The sequence below is a fragment of the Bos indicus x Bos taurus genome, chromosome 29, assembly GCF_003369695.1.
Source record: "Bos indicus x Bos taurus breed Angus x Brahman F1 hybrid chromosome 29, Bos_hybrid_MaternalHap_v2.0, whole genome shotgun sequence".
Lineage (NCBI taxonomy): Eukaryota > Metazoa > Chordata > Mammalia > Artiodactyla > Bovidae > Bos > Bos indicus x Bos taurus.
The window spans coordinates 23,044,051-23,071,290 of NC_040104.1; the positions used below are offsets into that span (position 1 = coordinate 23,044,051).

The following is a 27,240-nucleotide window of genomic DNA, read 5'->3' on the forward strand; positions in this document are numbered from 1 at the left end:
TTGGAGGCTAATTACAATATTGTGGTGGTTTTTGCCATACATTGACATGAATCAGCCATGGGTGTACATGTGTTTCCCATCCTGAAGCCCCCTCCCACCTCCCTCCCCATCCCATCCCTCAGGGTTATCCCAGTGCACCAGCCCTGAGCACCCTGTCTCATGCATTGAACCTGGACTGGCAATCTATTTCACATATGGTAATATACATGTTTCAATGCTATTCTCTCAAATCATCCCACGCTCGCCTTCTCCCACAGAGTCCAAAAGTCTATAACAACTTATTTTTAAATTGGAGCAAGAATTATGACATTTGCATCAAAGCAATTTTCCCCTCAGAGTTTTGTGCATGGCAGCCTTTACCTCCTTATTCCTCAAGCTGTAGATCAGGGGGTTCAGCATGGGGATCACTGTGGTGTAGAACACGGAGGCCACGTTCTCCTGGGCCAGGGAACTGGCTGTGGAGGGTTTCAAGTACATGAAGGCGGTCGTTCCATAGAAAATCCCCACGGCTGCAAAGTGGGAGCTGCATGTATTGAAGGCTTTGGACCTTCCCTCTGTGGTGCTGATACGGAGGATACTGGACAGAATGAAGGCATAGGAAATTAAGACTGTTAAGCTAGTAACTACAATGTTGAATCCAGCCAAAAAGAAGACTGTCATCTCAATGTCATAGGTGCTAAAGCAGGAAAGTTTCATGAGGGGGAGGATGTCACAGAAGTAATGACTGATGAGGTGTTCACAATAGGGCAGTTTCAACATGAGGCCAGTCTCTATGGTTGAGCCAATGAGCCCCATGATATAGACCCCAGCCACCAGCAGGGAGCAGACTCGATGAGACATGATGATGTTGTAAAGCAAAGGTCTGCAGATGGCAACGTAGCGGTCATAGGCCATCACTGTCAGCATGTAACACTCAGCAACAACAAACACAATGAAGAAGTAGAGCTGGGCCATGCACCCTGCATAGGAGATGGTGTTCTTCCCTGAGACAAAGTTCACCAGCATCTTAGGGGTAGTGACAGAGGAGTAGCAGAGATCCACAAAGGACAGGTTGCTGAGGAAATAGTACATGGGGGTGTGAAGCTGAGCGTTCAGACAAATCAGGGTTATCATGCCCAGGTTCCCTACCATGGTGATGGAATAGATCCCAAGGAAGAGGAAGAAGAGGGGGAGCTGGAGCTCTGGTTGACTTGTTAAACCTCCGAGAATGAACTCTGTCACTGTAGAGTGATTTTCTGCAGCCATTCTCCTTGGGGGACCTGTGTGATGAGAGAAGAATTGCATGAAAGGCTGCTTCTTGCACTGCTTGGTGAAGCTAGTTTTGAGACTCTGGGCCAGCTGTGCGATCCTGATCTTTCCTGATGAATATTCCCTCATCCTGTTGTTTGTTTTGGGAGGAAGACAAGACCCTGAGTATTTCAAAGATGAGCCCAAAAGGGGGCAAGATCTGGAGCTGCTGTCATTTTCATGGTTCTCAAATAGCCTAGCACAGTGGGTCTGGCAATCCGCTCCAGTATTCTTGCCTGGAGAATCCCCATGGAGCTTAAAGAACTTAATGCAAAATAGAACCAAATATTAATATTCTGTATCAACAACATTTGATGCAATATGATGCAAAGATTAAAGTCCAACACTTAGCCTAGCATCTGGTGTTTAACAGGTCCTGCTCAGTAAGTATTTGTTGAATACTCTAGGACCAGATTTTTTTCTGCAACCCAAACTCTCAGATCCAGTATGAGATATTATTTGAAGGTCTGTGTTCTCACTTTCTTGCTGACTTTTAAAGTTTTTCCTTAGAGATGGAAAAAGATTCCCGAGGATGGAAAAAATTTTAAAGTATCATACCCGGTGCCAATTCACTGGCCTGGTAAGGACTGTATCAATCTATTCTCATCAGCCCTGGCTGAAAATCTATGTGGATACATGTATGGACCTGGGCTTTAGCACAATCCATCCACCCAAAGCATTTGTGGGTCCAGCAGGCAGATCTTACTTCCATTGGCCTCTTGAGTCCTAAAATGACAGTGTGAGGCTGCAGTCCCTGGTGGCTTGACTCCCTAGCTTCAACATAGCTCCTCTGACAGAGATGTCCAGGCCCTCCCTTGGAAGCTGATCCCATTCATTGTCCATCTGCTCCTTCTGCCCTTTCCTCTCCCTCCATCACTATTTTCACACTAGTATAATGTTATATTCTACTTTCCAGGCTTGGCTTCCTTAAGAGGAATCATCACTTAGATACTAAAATGTCATTTACAACCATATACAGAGTTAAGGTAAAAGACTAGTTCTCCAGGCTTTTTACTCCCAAGCTCTCACTAAGAATTCTGGGTACACACATCTTACCAAAGAATTGCGTGTCATCTTCAAAACCCTCTACAAATTTCTAAACGCAAACTCAAATGCAACTAGGCCCCTAACTGCACTAACATCTGGACTGCTACAAGGTCTTCCAGACTCAAGTTCCACTTCCTTCCTCAACTCCAATCTATTCTCCATACCTCCATACCTACATCACCTTCATTGGTGAGAAAAGACGGAACAAGACTTGAAGCATTTCGTATGACTCCCTGTTGTTCTGAATTTAAAGTCTTCAAGATAATGCTCAAGATCCGCCAGGATCTGGTCTTCACCTTATTCAGTTCATATTTCCCATGGATCTCTCATACAAACCTGTGGATTCAATTAGGCCTAATTATCCTAATTTCTATTCCATACAAGCCAAAATCACTGTATAGAGGAAAAAGAATTGACCTAACAATAAAAGTATCTGAATTCCAGACGTTTTTGGCATACACTAGCTGTGTACCTTTGGACATGTCCTTTGCCTCTCGGGGCTCGGTTTCCCTATCTATAAACAGAATGATTGAACCAGATCTTAATAATCCTGCCAGCTTAAGAAAAATTACTCTATGATTCCTAAAAGACCAACCAAATCCATTTCTTTTTCAAAAGTCTGTAGGTCCTCCATGGATTCTTTCTAAGCACTCCAGACCACACTATTCTCTCCATTCTCTGAATTCCATGTCTGGAATTCAAAACAAATCAAACAGTGCATTCCTGGACCAACATCACTGGCATCACTTGAAGATATTAGAGATGCAGATTCTCAGGCCTCACCCCAGACCTACCAAGTCAGGAACTCTGGGATGGGGCCCAGTGATCTGTGTATCACACTGTCTCCAGATGAGGCTGAAGAAGGTTCAAGTTTGCGAATCTCAATCCTGTAGGTAATAAGCAGTAGAGTTAATATTGGAGATATACTTTGTTTCAGAAATGAAATTCTTCTATCATTTATGCAAGTCCTAGATATTGACTGAATGTGAACATCCACTAACCTATCTCAGATTGATGAAGTGTCAGGGGGATATGGTAGTTACAATAGTATTATTGAGTTTCAAGTCAATTTCTGTGTCTGGAAGATGAAGAGATGAGTGATAACAATTTCTAAGCTGGTTGTAAAAATAATATGGGATTATGCAGTTAGAATTTTTTTTTCAAGATGTCATTTCCTATACAAATGTGAGCTGTCAGTAGATGTCTGGAATGTTTTCTTAGTTTTTCACTGGCCTCAGGTCCTAAGGCAATGGTTCTCAACATTGGCTGTACATTATAATCACCTGCAACATTTAAAAAGTGTCGATATCTATGTTTCAGCCAGAGAGGTTCTAATTAATTCATCTCTGGTGAAGCCTGGACCCTGACATATAGGACATTCCAGAGTAAATGCTCACCAGCTACTTTTATTATTGTTCTTATTTTCATTTTGATTATGATATCAAACCATCATCTCCCTAATGACAAAGTGCTTAAGTCCTAAGATGTCCTAAGAAGCACGGATCATCATTGCTGGATATGATACCTATAGATATCCCTTCTCTGACAGGTATTCTTTAAGTTAAAGTCTTAAATTTGCACTATTTTAATTGGTTACTTACACAGTTACTAACTTTTGTATACTGCTCTTCAAAAGTCATTCTCATTAACTCCTCTGAAATGTTTCGCATATGAGGAGAAATGTGTTTAGAGTAGAATTTTCATTCACATGTTTATATGGAGAAAACTGAAGTGCCAAACACTAAGTGACTTTCCAGAGACTTTCTAATTATGAAGAACTTGGAACTGAAACTGCTTTCTTCTAATCATGAACTCTTCCCTTGGCCGAAGTGTGTAGCCTTACAAATCAACGCACCTAGAGGTCTAAGCAATGTTGTGGTTGAATGTGTTTTATCCTTGATGTCTTACATTGTACATAGCATATAAAAAGGGGAAAGCTATATTATTTTCCTCTTCTCTAGGAAACAGAAGTTCTAAAATTTATTTATTTATTTTTATTGGAAGTTAATTACGTTACAACATTGTATTGGTTTTGCCATACATCAACATGAATCTAAAATTTAAATAAGTTACCAAAAGGCATAAAACTAGGAAGACACGGAACTTGGTCTAACTAAACCTTAGGACTTCTGTCTACCAGTTTGTTATTTGTCCTCTAAACTATGTTACCTTATTCTAGGTTATCTTTTTTGTAGCACTTTGTTATTATTTAATGAAGTTAACTTATTGAATTTTTAGACAAAGATGATAGATTTTATGGCCAATTTCAGATGCATTAAAGAAAAATTAGCAGGACTTCCCTGGTGGTCCAGTGGTTAAGAATGTGTCTTCCAGTGCAGGTGACATGAGTTTGATCCCTGGTCTGGGAAGATCCCACATGTCACAGAGCAACTAAGCCCGTGCGCCACAACTACTTAAGCATGAGTTCTGCAGCTACTGAAGCCTGTGCCCTAGATCCCGTGCTTTGCAACAAGATCAGCCACTGTCAAGAGAAGCCCGTGCACAGCAACTAGAGAGTAGCCCTCACTTGCTGCAGTTAGAGGAAGCCTTTGTGCAACTCCAAAGACCCAGTGCAGAAAAAAAAAAACCAAAAACCTAATTAATTTAAGAAATAAAAAAGAAAACTTACCAAACCAGTATATGTGTGTTGCAGAAAATCAGGGATACAAATAAGCAAACATAAAATGCCCTTCTGGCTCCTTGGAGACAAGCAATAGTCATCATGATTTTTTAGGTTTTTTTCAATGCTTCAGTGCATATATACATCACCGATTCAATGGACATGGACTTGAGCAAACTTTGGGAGATGATGAGGGACAGTGAGGCCTGGAATGCTGAAGTCCATGGGATCACAAAGAGTCAGCACAACTTGGAGCTGCTGCTGCTGCTAAGTTGCTTCAGTCATGTCTGACTCTGTGCAACCCCATAGATGGCAGCCCACCATGCTCCCCTGTCCCTGGGATTCTCCAGGCAAGAACACTGGAGTGGGTTTCCATTGCCTTCTCCAATGTATGAAAGTGAAAAGTGAAAGTGAAGTCACCCAGTCGTGTCCAACTCTTAGCGTACTTAGTACTGGAGTGGGGTGCCATTGCCTTCTGAACATCAAAAGAGTATGTATCTAGGCTTCCCTGGTGGCTCAGATGGTAAAGTATCTGCTTGCAATGCAGGAGACCCTGTGTTCCATCCCTGGGTTGGGAAGATCCCCTGGAGATGGGCATGGCAACTGACTCCAACATTCTTGCCTGGAGAGTCCCATGGACAGAGGAGCCTGGTGGGCTACAGTCCGCAGGGTCCCAAAGAGTCCAACATGACTAAGCATGTCATTTCACTTTCGTGTACGTATCTATATGTGTATAAGCATATATGTATTTTAAATAATTTTTGTAACCTTTTTTAATGTATCACTTTATAATTTTATAATGCATTGTCTCATTCCTATAATAATAGTAACTTTAGCACTATATTTCTTTTTCTAGGTGTAAAAATTCTTGATTATATTAATAGTATGAAGATGAGAAAATCTGAATTGCAGTATAAACACTACATATTACATTAGTGATGGTTAAATTGCTAACTTTATAATAATTACTATCAGAGGTAACTAAGATTTTTTGAGTATTATTTCTGTTAATTGTAAAAAAGAAAAAAATTCTTGCAGGGAGCAACAATAGATTAAAAAAATCTTACAAATTCCCTTCTACTCAAATTCCACCTCTTAAAACTTAAGAAACATAGACAATCCACCTAGAATACACCATTGCCAGAAATCACAGGGCCGTACAGAGTGAACAGTATTTGCTTAGTGAGGTGCAGATGGGAAAATCCTAGACAGCATTAACTTAATTATTGATTCCCACAGTCATCTAACAATATAAAATAGGAAAACATGACCCCATATTTGATATCAGTCACTACAGTTCCTACCTCCAGTTCTACCAGACCATCAGAGGCTCAGGATTGCTGCCCACAAGAACACAGCACACAAAGAAAAACCACCTGGAGATGAAGGTAAACACAGGGTTGGAGATAGCTTGCATCAGACACAAGAGGTGATGAAAGAAGTATTTTTCTCATAGAATTGTTTTTTATAAAATTAATTCCTTTATTTTAATTGGAAGCTAATTACTTTACAATATTGTAGCGGTTCTTGCCATCATAGAATTGTTTAAATTGTAATTAAATACTTCTGCCAATGTACAGCTGTACACAGTCTCCTGGAAGTATTTGGAAATGCCTCGATTTTGACAGTTAGGAAATCAATATTGGTAGATGAGAGGAACGTATAGATGTACATCTAATCCTAAAGTTACTCAAAGGGGCTAGCCCCATCATGAAAAAAGGGTCCATGAGGTTGGGAGATGCATGGGTGTGTTTATATGTATATGAGCAGAACTTCTCCTGGGAGGCAGTCACTTCAGAGACTGGGCCCTTTGCAAAGGACAATTAGAGTTTTGATTTACACTTGTGCTGTGAATTATGTTCTTGGGTCCCAAGTGTGTTAATTTTCCTTTTATTGGGGAAGTCAACTTGCTGTTTGAGAAACTACAGTCTAATGCCTCCTTTCAAGTAATTTACCATCAATGAGTCCATCACCATCCACAGTATCATCATTACAAGCAGCGCCACCAGCCCCACAACCCCTGCGGTTATTATTATCAACAACGTCAGTCACTGTCATTATGGTTGTTCCTCATCACTAGTTGTTCACGATCACGCATAGTCAACTATGATTAAAAGGCTTATTTGAAAGGATTTAAAGAATAGAGTTGACTGTTTTAATAAAACTGTGTAATTTCACTAAAGGAACGTTAATTCATAAGCAGTGCTAAACTTGTCACCTTGATGTTGGACCTGTAGATTGACTGTGTAGAATGGGAGGAGGTTGAGGGCATAAGAAGGTAGATTTGTAAGAATTCTTCGCTTGTATATTCTCATTCACAAGGAAAATATGCTGATAAGAATGTGCCCTTTTCAAGACTACATTCAGCAATATATTATCTGTGAAAATGCTGCTAGTGAAGATTTTTAAACCTTTTCTTTTGAGTTAATTGTAGATTCACATAGGGATACAAGAAATAATAGAGAGAGATCCTGTGTACCCTTGAGCAGTTTCCCCAATGGGAACAATCTGCAGAATTATAATACAATATCACACCCAGGATGTCCTTGGAATTTGCCAAGCAAGAATACTGATGCGGGTAGCCATTCCCTTCTCCGGGGATCTTCCTGACCCAGGGACCGAGCCCTCATCTTCCACATTGCAGGAAGATTCTTTTCCCCCTGAGTCACCAGGGAAGCCCCACATGTCGATTGATCTTCTTCAGATTTCCCCATTTTTATTTATACTCATTTGTGTGTATGTAAACTAACCTCAAAGCAATTTTATCACATGCACAGATTGTATATCCATCACCACAGTTCATATAGAAGTGTTTACCTCACCTTCATTTTCTAATTTTCAAAATAATAGTTTAGTTTCTTATTATCTAACAAAGAAAGCTAGTTGTTTTCTTTAGTATCTTTATATTCTTCCTAATTTAACCATGTTTTATGTGTGTTTCAGTCCATTGCAATTGTTTTCCTTATATAGCTTAACATTTTCTTGCCTGGAGAATCCCATGGGTAGAGAAGCCTGGCTACACTGCATGGGTTACAAAGAGTCAGACCCAACTGGGTGACTAACACTTTCACTATGTACCCACTAGGGGTGCTAACGCTTGAAAATGTGACAACATCATTTTGTTGAGAATGGAGAGCAAGCGAACTTCTTATACAGTGATAATAGAAAATAAAATTAAACAACCTCTTTATAGGATTGTTTGGTAGTTTCTTTTAAACTTGCCTATGGCCAAAGAATTCTTAGATACAAAGGTGAAAGAGGAGAGTGAAAAAGTTGGCTTAAAACTCAACGTTCAGAAAACGAAGATCATGACATCTGGTCCCACCACTTCATGGCAAGTAGATTGGGAAACAGTGGAAACAGTGTCAGGCTTTATTTTTTTGGACTTCAAAATCACTGTAGATGGTGACTGCAGCCATGAAATTAAAAGACGCTTACTCCTTGGAAGAAAAGTTATGACCAACCTAGACAGCATAGTCAAAAGCAGAGACATTACTTTGCCAACAAAGGTTCTAGTCAAGGCTATGGTTTTTCCAGTGGTCATATATGGATGTGAGAGTTGGACTGTGAAGAAAGCTGAGTGCCAAAGAATTGATGCTTTTGAACTGTGGTGTTGGAGAAGGCTCTTGAGAGTCCCTTGGACTGCAAGGAGATCCAACCAGTCCATTCTGAAGGAGATCAGCCCTGGGATTTCTTTGGAAGGAATGATGCTAAAGCTGAAACTCCAGTACTTTGGCCACCTCATACGAAGAGTTGACTCATTGGAAAAGACCCTGATGCTGGGAGGGATTGGGGGCAAGAGGAGAAGGGGACGACAGAGGATGAGATGGCTGGATGGCATCACTGACTCGATGGACGTGAGTCTGAGTGAACTCTGGGAGTTGGTGATGGACAGGGAGGCCTGGCGTGCTGTGATTCATGGGGTCTCAAAGATTCGGACACGACTGAGCGACTGAACTGAACTGAACTGAACTGAGATTGAAAACATATGTTCACAAAGAGTTCTGTACATGAATGCTTATATATCCTTTATTCACAGTAACTCAAACTGGAAACAACCAACTGTCCTTCAACAGGTGGGAAAAAATTATTGCATCTATACAAGCAATGGATTACTACTAATGAAAAAGAAATATATTATTGATACACACAACAATATGAAAGACCTCGAAAGCATTGTGTTGGGCAAAACATATCAGACACCGTTGTGTACTGTGATCAGGGAAAACTAATCAAGTGCTATAGAAAGTGAATCAGTGGTTGCGTGAGTTTAGGGATAAAGTGGAGATTGCACACTTTGGACTTGTGACTTAGCCACATTTATTTGCAAAATGTATATATGATCTCACATTCTGTGATTATTGATTGATTTTGAGTGTTAAGATGCAGTCTTTTTTTTTTTTTTTTAAAGAGACCCATTTTATTGTAGTATAATCAACATACAAATGATGTACATAATGTGTACAATATTATTAGTCTGAAGATAAGTATACAGCAGTGAGGCCTTCCCAGGTGGCGCTACCGGTAAAGGACCTGCCTGCCAGTGAAGGAAACATAAGACATGGTGCCTAACTGTTGCGAATAGTAATTAAAAGAAGGCATATGAAGAATTTATGTGTTGTGTGGCTCAGAGTGAGTGCCCCAAAACATGGTAGTGGCTGGCATTATTGTTACTGTGACTAAGAAATTCACATAAAAGGATCAGGTAGAAGTGCTTGGGTAAGAATAAGTAGGGAGGAGTGGAAAAGAGGAGTAATACTTATATATAGCAATACTTATATCAGATAAAATAGACCTTAAAACAAAGGCTGTAAAAAGAGACAAAGATGGTCACTACCTAATGATCAAAGGATCAATCCAAGAAGAAGATATAACAATTATAAATATATATGCACCCAACACGGGAGCACCGCAATATGTAAGACAAATGCTAACAAGTATGAAAGGAGAAATTAACAATAACACAATAATAGTGGGAGACTTTAATACCCCACTCACACCTATGGATAGATCAACTAAACAGAAAATTAACAAGGAAACACAAACGTTAAACGATACAATAGACCAGTTAGACCTAACTGATATCTATAGGACATTTCATCCCAAAACAATGAATTTCACCTTTTTCTCAAGCGCACATGGAACCTTCTCCAGGATAGATCACATCCTGGGCCATAAATCTAGCCTTGGTAAATTCAAAAAAATAGAAATCATTCCAAGCATCTTTTCTGACCACAATGCAGTAAGATTAGATCTCAATTACAGGAGAAAAACTATTAAAAATTCCAACATGTGGAGGCTGAACAACACGCTGCTGAATAACCAACAAATCACAGAAGAAATCAAAAAAGAAATCAAAATTTGCATAGAAACTAATGAAAATGAAAACACAACAACTCAAAACCTGTAGGACACTTTACAAGCAGTCCTAAGGGGAAAGTTCATAGCAATACAGGCATTCCTAAAGAAACAAGAAAAAAGTCAAATAAATAACCTAACCCTACACCTAAAGCAACTAGAAAAGGAAGAAATGAAGAACCCCAGGGTTAGTAGAAGGAAAGAAATCTTAAAAATTAGGGCAAAAATAAATGCAAAAGAAACAAAAGAGACCATAGCAAAAATCAACAAAGCCAAAAGCTGGTTCTTTGAAAGGATAAATAAAATTGCAAACCATTAGCCAGACTCATCAAGAAACAAAGGGAGAAAAATCAAATCAATAAAATTAGAAATGAAAATGGAGAGATCACAACAGATAACACAGAAATACAAAGCATCATAAGAGACTACTATCAACAATTATATGCCAATAAAATGGACAACGTGGAAGAAATGGACAAATTCTTAGAAAAGTACAACTTTCCAAAACTGAAACAGGAAGAAATAGAAAATCTTAACAGACCCATCACAAGCATGGAAATTGAAACTGTAATCAAAAATCTTCCAGCAAACAAAAGCCCAGGTCCAGACAGCTTCACAGCTGAATTCTACCAAAAATTTAGAGAAGAGCTAACACCTATCCTGCTCAAACTCTTCCAGAAAATTGCAGAGGAAGGTAAACTTCCAAACTCATTCTGTGAGGCCACCATCACCCTAATACCAAAACCTGACAAAGATCCCACAAAAAAAGAAAACTACAGGCCAATATCACTGATGAACATAGATGCAAAAATCCTTCACAAAATTCTAGCAATCAGAATCCAACAACACATTAAAAAGATCATACAACCATGACCAAGTGGGCTTTATCCCAGGGATGCAAGGATTCTTCAATATCCGCAAATCAATCAATGTTATACACCACATTAACAAATTGAAAAACAAAAACCATATGATTATCTCAATAGATGCAGAGAAAGCCTTTGACAAAATTCAACATCCATTTATGATAAGAACTCTCCAGAAAGCAGGAATAGAAGGAACATACCTCAACATAATAAAAGCTATATATGACAAACCCTCAGCAAACATTATCCTCAATGGTGAAAAATTGAAAGCATTTCCTCTAAAGTCAGGAACAAGACAAAGGTGCCCACTTTCACCATTACTATTCAACATAGTTTTGGAAGTTTTGGCCACAGCAATCAGAGCAGAAAAAGAAATAAAAGGAATCCAAATTGGAAAAGAAGAAGTAAAACTCTCACTGTTTGCAGATGACATGATCCTTTACATAGAAAACCCTAAAGACTCCACCAGAAAATTACTAGAACTAATCAATGATTATAGTAAAGTTGCAGGATATAAAATCAACACACAGAAATCCCTTGCATTCCTATACACCAATAATGAGAAAACTGAAAGAGAAATTAAGGAAACAATTCCATTCACCATTGCAACGGAAAGAATAAAATACTTAGGAATATATCTACCTAAAGAAACTAAATACCTATATATAGAAAACTATAAAACCCTGGTGAAAGAAATCAAAGAGGACACTAATAGATGGAGAAATATACCATGTTCATGGATTGGAAGAATCAATATAGTGAAAATGAGTATACTACCCAAAGCAATTTATAGATTCAATGCAATCCCTATCAAGCTACCAACGGTATTCTTCACAGAGCTAGAACAAATAATTTCACAATTTGTATGGAAATACAAAAAACCTCGAATAGCCAAAGTGATCTTGAGAAAGAAGAATGGAACTGGAGGAATCAACCTACCTGACTTCAGACTCTATTACAAAGCCACAGTTATCAAGACAGTATGGTACTGGCACAAGGACAGAAATATAGATCCATGGAACAAAATAGAAAGCCCAGAGATAAATCCACGCACCTATGGACACCTTATCTTTGACAAAGGAGGCAAGAATATACAATGGATTAAAGATAATCTCTTTAACAAGTGGTGCTGGGAAAACTGGTCAATCACTTGTAAAAGAATGAAACTAGAACACTTTCTAACACCATACACAAAAATAAACTCAAAATGGATTAAAGATCTCAACGTAAGACCAGAAACTATAAAACTCCTAGAGGAGAACATAGGCAAAACACTCTCCAACATACATCACAGCAGGATCCTCTATGACCCACCTCCCAGAATATTGGAAATAAAAGCAAAAATAAACAAATGGGACCTAATTAACCTTAAAAGCTTCTGCACAACAAAGGAAACTATTAGCAAGGTGAAAAGACAGCCTTCAGAATGGGAGAAAATAATAGCAAATGAAGCAACGGACAAACAACTAATCTCAAAAATATACAAGCAACTCCTACAGCTCAACTCCAGAAAAATAAATGACCCAATCAAAAAATGGGCCAAAGAACTAAATAGACATTTCTCCAAAGAAGACATACAGATGGCTAACAAACACATGAAAAGATGCTCAACATCACTCATTATCAGAGAAATGCAAATCAAAACCACTATGAGGTACCATTTCACGCCAGTCAGAATGGCTGCGATCCAAAAGTCTACAAGCAATAAATGCTGGAGAGGGTGTGGAGAAAAGGGAACTCTCTTACACTGTTGGTGGGAATGCAAACTAGTACAGCCACTATGGAGAACAGTGTGGAGATTCCTTAAAAAACTGGAAATAGAACTGCCTTATGATCCAGCAATCCCACTGCTGAGCATACACACTGAGGAAACCAGAAGGGAAAGAGACACGTGTACCCCAATGTTCATCGCAGCACTGTTTATAATAGCCAGGACATGGAAGCAACCTAGATGTCCATCAGCAGATGAATGGATAAGAAAGCTGTGGTACATATACACAATGGAGTATTACTCAGCTATTAAAAAGAATACATTTGAATCAATTCTAATGAGGTGGATGAAACTGGAACCTATTATACAGAGTGAAGTAAGTCAGAAAGAAAAACACCAATACAGTATACTAACACATATATATGGAATTTAGAAAGATGGTAACAATAACCCTGTGTACGAGACAGCAAAAGAGACACCGATGTATAGATCGGTCTTATGGACTCTGTGGGAGAGGGAGAGGGTGGGGAGATTTGGGAGAATAGCATTGAAACATGTATAATATCATGTATGAAACGAGTCGCCAGTCCAGGTTTGATGCACGGTACTGGATGCTTGGGGCTGGTGCACTGGGACGACCCAGAGGGAGGGTAAGGGAAGGGAGGAGGGAGGTGGGTTCAGGATGGGGAACGCGGGTATACCTGTGGTGGATTCATTTCGATATTTGGCAAAACTAATACAATATTGTAAAGTTTAAAAATAAAATAAAATTAAAAAAAAAAAAAAAGAAAGCATCACTACGAACAAGGTGATGGAATTTCAGTTGAGCTATTTCAAATCCTGAAAGATAATGCTGTGAAAGTGCTGCACTCAATATGCCAGCAAATTTGGAAAACTCAGCAGTGGTCACAGGACTGGAAAAGGTCAGTTTTCATTCCAATCCCAAAGAAAGGCAATGCCAAAGAATGCTCAGACGACTGCACAATTGCACTCATCTCACATACTAGTACAGTAATGCTCAAAATTCTCCAAGCCAGGCTTTAGTAGTATGTGAACTGTGAACTTCCAGATGTTGAAGCTGGTTTTAGAAAAGGCAGAGGAACCAGAGATCAAATTGCCAACATCTGCTGGATCATCAAAAAAGCAAGAGAGTTCCAGAAAAACATCTATTTCTGCTTTATTGACTATGCCAAAGCCTTTGACTGTGTGGATCACAATAAACTGGAAAATTCTGAAAGAGATAGGAATACCAGATCACCTGACCTGCCTCTTGAGAAGCCTATATACAGGTCAGGAAGCAACAGTTAGAACTGAACATGGACCAACAGACTGGTTCCAGATAGGAAAATGAGTACATCAAGGCTGTATATTGTCACCCTGCTTATTTAACTTCTATGCAGAGTACATCATGAGAAACGCTGGGCTGGAAGAAGCACAAGCTGGAATCAAGATTTTTGGGAGAAATATTAATCACCTCAGATATACAGATGACACCACTCTTATGGCAGAAAGTGAAGAGGAACTAAAAAGCCTCTTAATGAAAGTGAAAGAGGAGAGTGAAAAGTTGGCTTAAAGCTCAACATTCAGAAAACGAAGATCATGGCATCTGGTCCCAGCACTTCATGGGAAATAGATGGGGAAACAGTGGAAACAGTGTCAGACTTTATTTTTTTGGGCTCCAACACCACTGCAGATGGTGACTGCAGCCATGAAACTAAAAGATGCTTACTCCTTGGAAGGAAAGTTATGACCAACCTAGACAGCATATTAAAAAGCAGAGACAGGCCCGGCCTCGGAGCCGGAGCGGGAGGTGTTACTCCACAGGCGTTGAGCTGAGCTGTTGAGTCGGGCGGCGGACCCCGGGTAAGGCCCGGGCCAGGGGTCCAGGAAAAAAAAAAAAAGCAGAGACATTACTTTGCCAACAAAGGTCCATCTAGTCAAGTCTGTGGTTTTTCCAGTGGTCATGTATGGGTGTGAGAGTTGGACTGTGAAGAAAGCTAAGTGCTGAAGAATTGATGCTTTTGAACTGTGGTGTTGGAGAAGACTCTTGTGAGTCCCTTGGACTGAAAGGAGATCCAACCAGTCAATCCTAAAAGAGGTCAGTCCTGGGTGTTCATTGGAAGGCCTGATGTTGAAGCTGAAACTCCAGTACTTTGGCCACCTCATGCGAAGAGTTGACTCATTGGAAAAGACCCTGATGCTGGGAGGGATTGGGGGCAGGAGAAGGGGATGACAGAGGATGAAATGGTTGGATGGCATCACCGACTCAATGGACACGAGTTTGGGTAAACTCTGGGAATTGGTGATGGACAGGGAGGCCTGGTGTGCTGTGATTCATGGGGTTGCAAAGAGTCGGACATTACTGAGCGACTGAACTGAACTGAACTGAATAATGGGCAATCATGTGTTTGTTTGCTATCTGTACGTCTTCTTTGGAAAAATGTCTGTTTAGGTTTTCCCCCACATTTTGATTGGGTTATTTGCTTTCTCTTATTGAGTTGTATGAACTACTTGTATATTTTGGAAATTAATCCTTTGTCAGTTGTTTCATTTGCTATTACTCTCTGTCATTCTGAGGGTTGTCTTTTCAGCTTGCTTATAGTTTCCTTTGCTGTGCAAAAGCTTTTAAGTTTACTCAGGTCCCACTTGTTTACTTTTGTTTTATTTTTGTTACTCTAGGAGTTGGGTCATAGAGGATCCTTCTTTATGTCATCGAGTGTTCTGCCTATGTTTTCCTCTAAGAGTTTTTACTTTCTGGTCTTATACTTAGGTCTTTAATCCATTTTGAGTTTATCTTTGTGTATGGTGTTAGGAAGTGTTCTAATTTCATTCTTTTACATGTAGCTGTCCAGTTTTCCCAGCACCATTTACTAAAGAGGCTGTCTCTGCCCCATGGTATATTCTTATTTCCTTTGTCAAAAATAAGATACCCATAGGTGCATGCATGGGTTTATTTATGGGCTTTCTATCTTGTTCCATTGGTCTATATTTCTGTTTTTGTGCCAGTACCATACTGTCTTGATGATTGTAGCTTTGTAGTATAATCTGAAGTCAGGAAGGTTGATTCCTCTAGCTCCATTCTTCTTTCTCAAGACTGCTTTGCCTATTCAGGGCCTTTTGTGTTTCCATATGAATTGTGAATTTTTTTGTTCTAGTTCTGTGAAAAATGCCAATGGTAATTTGATAGGGATCACACTGAGTCTGTAGATTGCATGAGACAAATGAATCTATGAAACAGAAACAGACTCATGGACTGAGTACAGACTTGCGGTTGCCCAGGTAGAGGATTTTGGGGGAGGGATCGAGTGGGAGGTTAGACTTAGCAGATGTAAGCTTCTATATAGAGAGTGGATAAACAACAAGGTCCTACTCTATAGAACAGAGACCTATATGCAATATCCTATGATAAACCATAATGGAAGAGAATATTTAAAAAGGATGCACATATATGTATAACTGAATCCCTTTGCCATACAGCAGAAATTAACACAACATTGAAAATCAACTATACTTGAGTTTAAAAATAAAAAACAACAAGAAAAGTGAAGTGCTGTGTCTACAACTTACTTTTTTTAAGACAATGAGTTAATTCTAAGTAGTTCAAGAAAAGAAGAACACAAACGAGACACGTTATTGAGGGAGAGGGCTTTCGAAGCACTTTCAACTTTTCTGAAGGCTTGAAATTATTCAAAATAAGATTGGGAGGAGAAGTTAAGCATCCTAGGCTACTCTGATGTGAGCCAAACACAAGGCACACTGGGCAAGAGGACCCCTCCTGTCCCATCCAGCCTGCTGACTGAGGCTCCTGTTGGGGCAGGGTCCTGGCAGTGTGGCATTGTTTCACAGTGACCCCTAGAGGTGCTGTGCACTCAGGGTAGACTGAGTTTGGCCCTTGGCCAAACTGTCAAGTTCATGAACAAAGAAGAGAAGCCCATCCAATTACCCCATCTCTCTTGCCCCAAATTATACAGAATGCAGCGCATCTGGTCAGCCCTCTGACCTAAGGGTCAGTCCCTGGAGGTGGGGCTCCTATGCTATCACATGATAGATCATCTCCATGACAACAACCAGCACGGCAGGCCAGATGGACAGGCTGGGCATGGACACAGAAAAGAGCAGGGGTCCCAAGGCTGACGTGAGGCCACCCCTCACCAGCCCCACCAGAATGACTTAGAGAACCAATCAAGGAGGAAATTGAGGGTTCATAGAAAGGAAGGGCAGAAAAGGTGGATGTGGGAGTGAGCAGGGAACAGAAGAGCAGACCCTGGGGTTGGGACAGGTCATGTTGACACCAGTGACAGACATGGACTCAGAAGGATGAGGCCAGGGAACACGAGGGAATGCTCACGGTCACTCCTAGAACAGGGCTGCAGGCTGAGCCCGGCTCCACAGGAAGCCATTTCCTTAAGATCAGACTCTGCCTCTCCTGTTGGGCTCTATTCTAAGCCCTTGGCCACTTGTGTAAGGTCCTCCTTGTCACACATGATACTGGTCAAACAGTCTCAATCCACAGACCAAAGAGCCTGAAGTCTTGAAATAAAGAAGTGACTGGTAGTACAGTGGTTAAGAAGTCACCTTCCAAGGCAGTGGGTGTGCATTCAGCCCCTGGTTGGGAGCTAAGATTCCACATGCCTCATGGCCAAAAACCCCTCTGCCCTTGGGGACACATGCCAGATAAGTCAAGCTATTTTTAAAATTGAGAAAGAATAATAACATTTGTATCAAAACAATTTTTCCCTCAGAGTTTTCTGCATGGCAGCCTTCACCTCCTTATTCCTCAAGCTGTAGATCAGGGGGTTCAGCATGGGGATCACTGTGGTGTAGAACACGGAGGCCACGTTCTCCTGGGCCAGGGAACTGGCCGTGGAGGGTTTCAAGTACATGAAGGCGGTTGTTCCATAGAAAATCCCCACAGCTGCAAAGTGGGAGCTGCAGGTGCTGAAGGCTTTGGACCTTCCCTCTGTGGTGCTGATGCGGAGGATACTGGACAGGATGAAGGCATAGGAAATTAGGACTGTTAAGCTAGTAACTACAATGTTGAATCCAGCCAAAAAGAAGACTGTCATCTCAACGTCATAGGTGCTAGAGCAGGAAAGTTTCATGAGGGGGAGGATGTCACAGAAGTAATGACTGATGAGGTGTTCACAATAGGGCAGTTTCAACATGAGGCCAGTCTCTATGGTTGAGCCAATGAGCCCCATGATATAGACCCCAGCCACCAGCAGGGAGCAGACTCGATGAGACATGATGATGTTGTAAAGCAAAGGTCTGCAGATGGCAACATAGCGGTCATAGGCCATCACGGTAAGCATGTAACATTCAGCAATGACAAACACCAGGAAGAAGTAGAGCTGGGCCATGCATCCTGCATAGGAGATGGTGTTCTTTCCTGAGACAAAGTTCACCAGCATCTTAGGGGTAGTGACAGAGGAGTAGCAGAGATCCACAAAGGACAGGTTGCTGAGGAAGTAGTACATGGGGGTGTGAAGCTGAGCGTTCAGACAAATCAGTGTTATCATGCCCAGGTTCCCTACCATGGTGACAGAGTAGATCCCAAGGAAGAGGAAGAAGAGAGGGAGCTGGAGCTCTGGTCGATTTGTTAAACCTCCGAGAATGAACTCTGTCACTGTAGAGTGATTTTCTGCAGCCATTCTCCTTGGGGGACCTGTGTGATGAGAGAACAACTGCATGAAAGGCTGCTTCTTGCACTGCTTGGTGAAGCTAGTTTTGAGAATCTGGGCCAGTTGTGTGATCCTGATGTCTTTCCTGATGAATATTCCCTCATCCTGCTGTTTGTTTTGGGAGGAAGACAAGACCCTGAGTATTTCAAAGATGAGCCCCAAAGGGGGCAAGATCTGGAGCTGCTGTCACTTTCGTGGTTCTGAAACAGCCTAGCACAGTGGGTCTTAAAGTGCAGTTCCTGGGCCAGCATCATTGGCATTACATGAAGACGTTAGAGATGCAGATTCTCAGGCCTCTCCCCAGACCTACCAAGTCAGGAACTCTGGGATGGGGCCCAGTGATCTGTGTACCACACTGTCTCCAGATGAGGCTGAAGAAGGTTCAAGTTTGTGACTCTCAATCCTGTAGGTAATAAGCACTAGAGTTAATATCAGAGATATATTTTGTTTCAGAATTGAAATTCTTCTATCATTTATGCAAGTCCTAAATATTGACTGAATGTGAACATCCAGTAACCGATCTCAGATTGATGAAGTGTCAGGGGGATATGTTAGTTACAACAGTATTATTGAGTTTCAAGTCAATTTCTGTGTCTGAAAGATGAAGAGATGAGTGATAACAATTTCTAAGGTGGTTGTAGAAATAATATGGGATAATGCAGTTAGAATCTTTTTTTCAAGATGCCATTTCTTACACAAATGTGAGTTGTCAGTAGATGTCTGGAATGTTTTCCTAGTGTTTCACTGGCCTCAGGCCCTAAGGCAATGGTACTCAACATTGGCTGTATATTATAATCACCTGCAACATTTAAAAAGGGTTGATATCTATGTTCCACCCAGAGAGATTCTAGTTAATTAATCTCTGGTGAAGCCTGGGCCCTGACATATAGGTTATTCCAGGGTAAATGCTCACCATCTTTTTTTTTTTTTTTTAAGTACTTGTTGTCTTTTATTTATTTATTTATTTTTTAAATTTTATTTTATTTTTAAACTTTACAATATTGTATTAGTTTTGCCAAATATTGAAATGGATCCGCCACAGGTATACATGTGTTCCCCATCCTGAACCCTCCTCCCTCCTCCCTCCCCATACCATCCCTCTGGGTCGTCCCAGTGCACCAGCCCCAAGCATCCAGTATCGTGCATCGAACCTGGACTGGCGACTCGTTTCATACATGATATTATACATGTTTCAATGCCATTCTCCCAAATCTTCCCACCCTCTCCCTCTCCAACCTTATGATCCAGCAATCCCACTGCTGGGCATACCAGCTACTTTTATTATTGTTCTTGTTTTCATTTTTTGATCATGATATCAAACCCTCACCTCCCTGATGACAAAGTACTTAAGTTACAGACATGTCCTGAGAAGCATGGATCATCATTGCTGGATATGATACCTATAGATATCCCTTCTCTGACAGGTATTCTTTAAGTTAAAGTCTTAAATTTGCACTATTTTAATTGGTTACTTATACAGTTACTAACTTTTGTATACTGCTCTTCAAGAGTCATTCTCATTAACTCCTCTGAAGAATACTGCATATGAGGAGAAATGTGTTAAGAGTAGAATTTTCATTCGCATGTTTATATGGAGAAAACTTAAGTGCCAGACACTAGTGACTTTCCAGAGACTTTCTAATTATGAAGAACTTGAAACTGAAACTGCTTTCTTCTGATCATGAACTCTTCCCTTTGCCCAAGTGTGTAGCCTTACAAATCGACACACCTAGAGGTCTAAGCAATGTTGTGATTCAATGTGTTTTATCCTTGATGTCTTATATTGTGCATAGCATATAAAAAGTGGAAAGCTATATTATTTTCCTCTTCTTTAGGAAACAGAAGCTCTAAAATTTAAGTAAGTTATTAAAAGGCATAAAAGTAGGAAGACACAGAACTGGGTCTAACTAAACCTTAGGACTTCTGTCTACCAGTTTGTTATTTGTCCACTAAACTATGTTACCTTGTTGTAGATTATCTTGCTTGTAGTAGTTTATTATTATTTAGTGAAGTTAACTTATTGAATTTTTGGACAAAGATGATAGATTTTATGGCCAATTTCAGAGGCATTAAATAAAAATTATCAGGACTTCCCTGGTGGTCCAGTGGTTAAGAATCTGTCTGCCAGTGCAGGCGACATGAGTTTGATCCCTGGTCTGGGAGGATCCCACATGCCACAGAGCAACTAAGCTCGTGCGCCACAACTACTAAGCTTGAGTTCTGCAGCTACTGAAGCCTGTGCCCTAGATCCCGTGCTATGCAACAAGATCAGCCACTGTCATGAGAAGCCCGCACACAGAAGTAGAGAGCAGCCTTTACTTGACGCAACTAGAGGAAGCTTTGTGCAATTCCAAAGACCCAGTGCAGGCAAAAATAAATAAACTAATTAATTAATTTAAGAAATAAAAAAGAAATATTACCAAGCCAGTACATGTGCATTGCAGAAAATCAGGAATACAAATAAGCAAAAATAAAATAACCTTCCGGCTCCTTGGAGACAAACAATAGTCATTACTATTGTTTTAGGTGTTTTTCAATGCTTCAGTGCATATATGCATCACTGGTTCAATGGACATGAACTTGGACAAACTCTGGGAGATGATGAGGGACAGGGAGGCCTGGCAGCTGAAGTCCATGGGTTTTCAAAGAGTTGGACACGACTTGGTGACTGAATATCAACAAAAATATGTTATCTAGTTGTCTCTGGTGGCTCAGATGGTAAAGTATCTGCTTGCAATGCAGGAGACCGAGGATTCCATCCCAGGGTTGGGAAGATCCCCTGGAGATGGGCATTGCAACTGACTCCAACATTCTTGCCTGGAGAATCCCATGGACAGAGGAGCCTGGTGGGCTACAGTCCGCAGGGTCCCAAAGAGTCCAACATGACTGAGCATGTCATTTCACTTTGACTTATGTATCTATATGTGTATAAGCATACATGTATTTTAAATAATCTTTGTAACCTGCTTTTTTAATGTATCACTTTATAATGCATTGTCTCATTCCTATAATAATAGTAATGTCAGCACTAACTATATATTTTTTTCTAGTGTAAAAATCCTTGATTATATTAATAGTATGAAGACAAGAAAATCTGAATTGCACTATAAACTCTACATGTTAAATTACTGATGGCTAAATTGCTAACTTTATAATAATTGCTATCAGAGGTAACTAAGATTTTTTGAGTATTATTTCTGTTAATTGTAAAAAAGAAAAAATTCCTGCAGGGAGCAACAATAGATTAAAAATATCTTACAAATTTCCTTCTACTCAAATTCCACCTCTTAAAACTTAATAAACATAGACAATCCACCTAGAATACACCATTGCCAGAAATCACAGGGCCATACGGACTGAAAAGTATTTACTTCGTGAGGTGCAGATGGGAAAATCCTAGACAGCATTGACTTAATTATTGATTCCCACAATCATCTAACAATATAAAGTAGGAAAACATGACCCCATATTTGATATCAGTCATACAGTTCCTACCTCCAGTTCTACCAGACCATCAGAGGCTCAGGATTGCTGCCCACAAGAACACAGCACACAAAGAAAAACCACCTGGAGATGAAGGTAAACACAGGGATGAAAATAGCTTGCATTAGACACAAGAGGTGATGAAAGAAATATTTTTCTCATAGAATTGTTTAAATTGTAGTTAAATACCTCTGCCGATGTACAGCTGTACACAGTCTCCTGGAAGTATTTGGAAATGCCTCGATTTTGACAGTTGGAAATCAATATTGGTAGATGAGAGGACCGTATAGATTTACATCTAATCCTAAAGTTACTCAAAGGGGCCAGCCCCATCATGAAAAAAGGGTCCATGAGGTTGGGAGATGCGTGGGTGTGTTTACAAGTATACGAGCAGAACTTCTCCTGGGAGGCAGTCACTTCAGAGACTGGGCCCTTTGCAAAGGACAATTAGAGTTTTGATTTACACTTGGCTGTGAATTATGTTTTTGGGTCCCAAGTGTGTTAATTTTCCTTTTATTGGGGAAGTCAACTTGCTGTTTGAGAAACTACAGTCTAATGCCTCCTTTCAAGTAATTTAGCATCAATGAGTCCATCACCATCCACAGTATCATCGTTACAAGCAGCGCCACCAGCCCCACAACCCCCTCGGTTATTATTATCAACAACATTGTCAGTCACTGTCATTATGGTTGTTACTCATCATTAGTTATTCACAATCAAGCATAATCAATTATGATTAAAAGGCTTATTTGAAAGGATTTAAAAAATGGAGTTGACTGTTTTAATAAAACTGTGTAATTTCACTAAAGGAATGTTAATTCATAAGCAGTGCTAAACTTGTCACCTTGATGTTGGACCTGTAGATTGACTGTGTAGAATGGGAGGAGGTTGAGGGCATAAGAAGGTAGATTTGTAAGAATTCTTCACTTGTATATTCTCATTCATAAGGAAAATATGCTGATAAGAATGTGCCCTTTTCAAGACTACATTCAGTAATATATTATCTGTGAAAATGCTGCTAGTGAAGATTTTTAAATTAAACTTTTTCTTTTGAGTTAATTGTAGATTCACATAGGGGTGCAAGAAATAATAGAGATCCTGTGTACCCCTGAGCAGTTTCCCCCAATGGGACCAATTTGCAGAATTATAATACAATATCACACCCAGGATGTCCTTGGAATTTGCCAAGCAAGAATACTAATGTGGGTAGCCATTCCCTTCTCCAGGGGATCTTCCTGACCCAGGGATCGAGCCCTCATCTTCCACATTGCAGGAAGATTCTTTTCCCTCTGAGTCACCGGGGAAGCCCCACATGTTGATTGATCTTCTTCAGATTTCCCCATTTTTATTTATACTCATTTGTGTGTATGTAAACTAACCTCAAAGCAATTTTATCACATGCACAGATTGTGTATCCATCACCACAGTTCATATAGAAACGTTTACCTCACCTTCATTTTCTAATTTTCAAAATAATAATTTAGTTTCTGATTATCTACCAAAGAAAGCTAGTTATTTTTCTTTAGTATCTTTATATTCTTCCTAATTTAACCATATTTTATGTGTGTTTCAGTTCATTGCAATCACTGTCCTTATATAGCTTTAACGTTTTCTTGCCTGGAGAATCCCATGGGTAGAGAAGCCTGGCTACACTGCATGGGTTGCAAAGAGTCAGACCCAACTGGGTGACTAACACTTTCACTATGTACCCGCTAGAGATGCTAACACTTGAAAATGGGACAATATCGTTTTGTTGAGAATGCAGAGCAAGTGCTTCTCCTTGCTTCTTATATAGTACTTCTTACACAGTGCTACTCTACTTCTTATACAGTGCTAATGGAAAATAAAATCAAACAACTTTTTTGTAGGATTGTTTGGTAGTTTCTTTTAAACTTGCCTATGGCCAAACAATTCTTAGATATTTATCTAAGGTAAATGAAAACATAGGTTCAGAAAGAGTTCTGTACATGAATTCTTATATATCCTTTATTCACAGTAACTCAAACTGGAAACTACCAACTGTCCATCAACAGGTAAGAAACAATTTGTGGATATATAGAAGCAATGAATTACTACTAATAAAAAAGAAATATATTATTGATACATGCAACAATATGAAAGACCTCAAAAGCATTGTGCTGGGCAAAACCTATCAGACACCGAAGGGTCCGTATTGTGTACTCTGATCAGGGAAAACTAATCAATTGTTATAGAAAGCAAGTCAGTGGTTGTGTGAATTTAAGACTAGAGGGGAGATTCCATACTTTGGACTTGTGACTTAGCCCCATTTCTTTTATTTGTAAAAGGTATGTATGTGTATAATATATATATGTATGTATGTGTGTGTGTATATATATATATATATATATATATATATATATATATGATCTCACATTCTGTGATTATGGATTGATTTTGGGTGTTAAGATGCACTTTTTTTTTTAAAGAGACCCATTTTACTGTAGTATAACTGACATAATGTGTACAGTATTATTAGTGTGAGACAAGCATACACCAGTGAGGGCTTCCCAGGTGGCTCTAGTGGTAAAGGACCTGCCTCCCAACACAGGAGACGTAAGACATGGTGTCTAACTGTTGCAAACTGTAATTGAAAGAAGGCATATAATGCATTTAGAAGAGTTGTGTGGCTCAGAGTAGGTGCCCCAAACATGGTAGTGGCTAGCATTATTATTACTGTGACTAAGAAATTCATAGAAAGGGATGAGGTAGAAGTTCTTGGGCAGGAATAAGTAGGGAGGAGTGGAAAAGAGGAGAGGAGGAAGTCCAGGTGAGAAAGACTCTGGGCCTCACTTCCTGGTCACTCTGAGATCCACCTCTCTCTGCCTTGTGTACTTCCAAGTGGAAAAAACTAGGAAGTGGGCTGAGAAATATTTTCTGTGTAGAAGAAAATTAAACAGTGAATGACTCTCGAACTCAGCTAAAGTTTAATTTATTGAAAGGTAGTTGATTTACAATATTATATTTGTTTCAGATGGACCACATTTTTATAGGTGACTCTGTTTAAAGTAACTATATATTAGTGGCCATGCTTATTTATTTTATGCATAGTAGTTGTATGCTTAATCCCCTGGCTCTCTTCTCCCCCACCACCCCAAGTAATCACTCTTCTTTCTCTATCTGTGAGTCTGTGACACTTGAAAAAAAATTATATTAAATTACAATTTAGCTAGTAGAGTTTAGCTAAGGACTCAGGATAGAGAAAAGGCTTCTGAAATAAGGAAAATAAACATAATATCAGCTGGTTTTAAATAGAGATGAGAGAAGAGAGAGGGCAAGAAAGAGGAGGTAAGAAGGCAGGAGAAGTCACCCAGCCATGCAGAGAAGGGACTGTTTCCTTTCCCCGGTGGGCAAGGATTCAGAGGGTTTCCCTCGGGGGTTCATAAGAACTTATTCTTAAATTTGAGCAAGAACGGTGACATGTGCCTGAAAATAATTACCCCCTCAGAGTTTTCTGGATGGCCACATTTACCTCCTTATTCCCAAAGCTGTAGATCAGGGGGTTCAGTATGGGGACCCCTGTGGTGTAAAACCCGGAGGCCATGTTCTCCTGGGCCAGGGAACTGGCTGTGGAGGGTTTTAAGTACATGAAGGCAATAATTCCATAGAAAATCCCCTTGACTGCAAAGTGGGAGCTGCAGGTGCTGAAGGCTTTGGACCTTCCCTCTGTAGTGCTGCTGTGGAGGATACTGGACAGGATGAAGGCATAGGAAATTAGGACTGTTAGGTTTAGGATTTTATTTTATCATGATTGTGCCCCTCCTACCGTTTCTTTGCAGCTTCTCCTTTGTCTCTGGATGAGGGGTATCTTTTTTAGGAGAATTCCAGTGTCTTTCTGCCGATGGTTGTTGAACAATGAGTTGATTTTGGTGCTCTGGCAGGAGAAGGTGAGTTGGACCTCGCAGTGTAACGCTGGCTCTGTGTGCCTCTCCCTCTTCTGGTGCTACCTAACTGGTGCGGGAAGTTCTAATAGTTAAATGTGCTAAATTGCTTTAGTTGTGTCTGGCTCTTTGTGATCTATGAGCTGTGGCTCACCAATTCCACCACTCCCAAGAATCCTGGAGAGGGTTGCCATTTCCTACTCCAGGGAATCTTCCTAACCCAGGGATCAAACCTGTGTCTCTGGGGTCTCCCGCACTGGCAGGCGGGTTCTTTCCCACGAGCTCCGCCTGGGAAGCTAGAAGTTAAATAAGTCATCCAAAAGCATAAAACCAGCAAGACACAGATCTGGGTTTAAACTCATGACTTCTGACCACCAGTCTGTTTTGTTTTCATAAAATTATGTTGCTGTGTGTGTAGTAAATGTCATCTTGTGCCTAGTACTTGTTATTTTTTATTATTTTATTATTATGTTATTATTATTAAGCAAACTTAATTTACTGAATTTTTAGACACACAGGATCAATTTTATTGCCAATTTCAGAAGCATTAAAGAAAAATGACTAAACCAGTAAACATGCATTATAGAAAATCAGACATATAAATAACAAAAATATAATCTCCCTTTCTTTTTCCTTGGAGACTAAAAACTTTCCTTTTAGAGTTTTTACAATGCATGTATCTTTCCTGATACATGCATTGATACATGCAAAGATAAGCATGGATTTGTCTTTTAAAAAACATTTTACAACTTGCTTTTTAAACTGTAGTACTTTAAAATATATTGTCATTTGATTCTCATAAAATAGTAGCTCTGGCACTCACTTTATTTCTTTTTCTTTGTGTGAGAGCCTTTAAATCCTTAGGATGGGGTGTGAAGACAAGAAAATCTGCATTGCACTGTGATTATTACATGTTAAATTATTGATCCTTAAATTATTAACTTAATAATAAATACTCTCAGAGGTAACTAAGATTTTTGATTATTATTTACATTAAATGAAAAAGAAATATTTCCTGTAGTTAGAAATAGTATATTAAAAACATCTTACATAGCCCTTTTACTCAATTTCCACCTCTTGAAACAATAAGAAACATGGAAAATCCACCTAGGGTATATCATTACCAGAAATCAAAGTGCTTTACAGGTCAGTACAGTGGGATCACCACTGACTTAGTGCAGTGCAGATAGGAAAACCTAGACAGCACAGATTTGCTTATTTTCTCCCATAGTTATCTAATATCATAAAATAGTAAAACATGAGCCTGTACTTGATGGTAGTAACTGCA

At 39.8% G+C, this 27,240-nt stretch overlaps 2 protein-coding genes across 2 annotated transcripts; both read right to left on the bottom strand.

The window, feature by feature from the left end:
- Nucleotides 1-315: 315 nt before the first annotated feature.
- Nucleotides 316-1,245, bottom strand: LOC113886011 (olfactory receptor 8A1-like). The gene has a single exon (XM_027531956.1). It carries the CDS (start codon nt 1,243-1,245, stop codon nt 316-318), a length of 930 nt encoding a protein of 309 aa, XP_027387757.1.
- A 16,365-nt stretch (nt 1,246-17,610) lies between these two features.
- LOC113886512 (olfactory receptor 8A1) lies at nt 17,611-18,540 on the bottom strand. The gene has a single exon (XM_027532768.1). It carries the CDS (start codon nt 18,538-18,540, stop codon nt 17,611-17,613), a length of 930 nt encoding a protein of 309 aa, XP_027388569.1.
- Nucleotides 18,541-27,240: the final 8,700 nt, after the last annotated feature.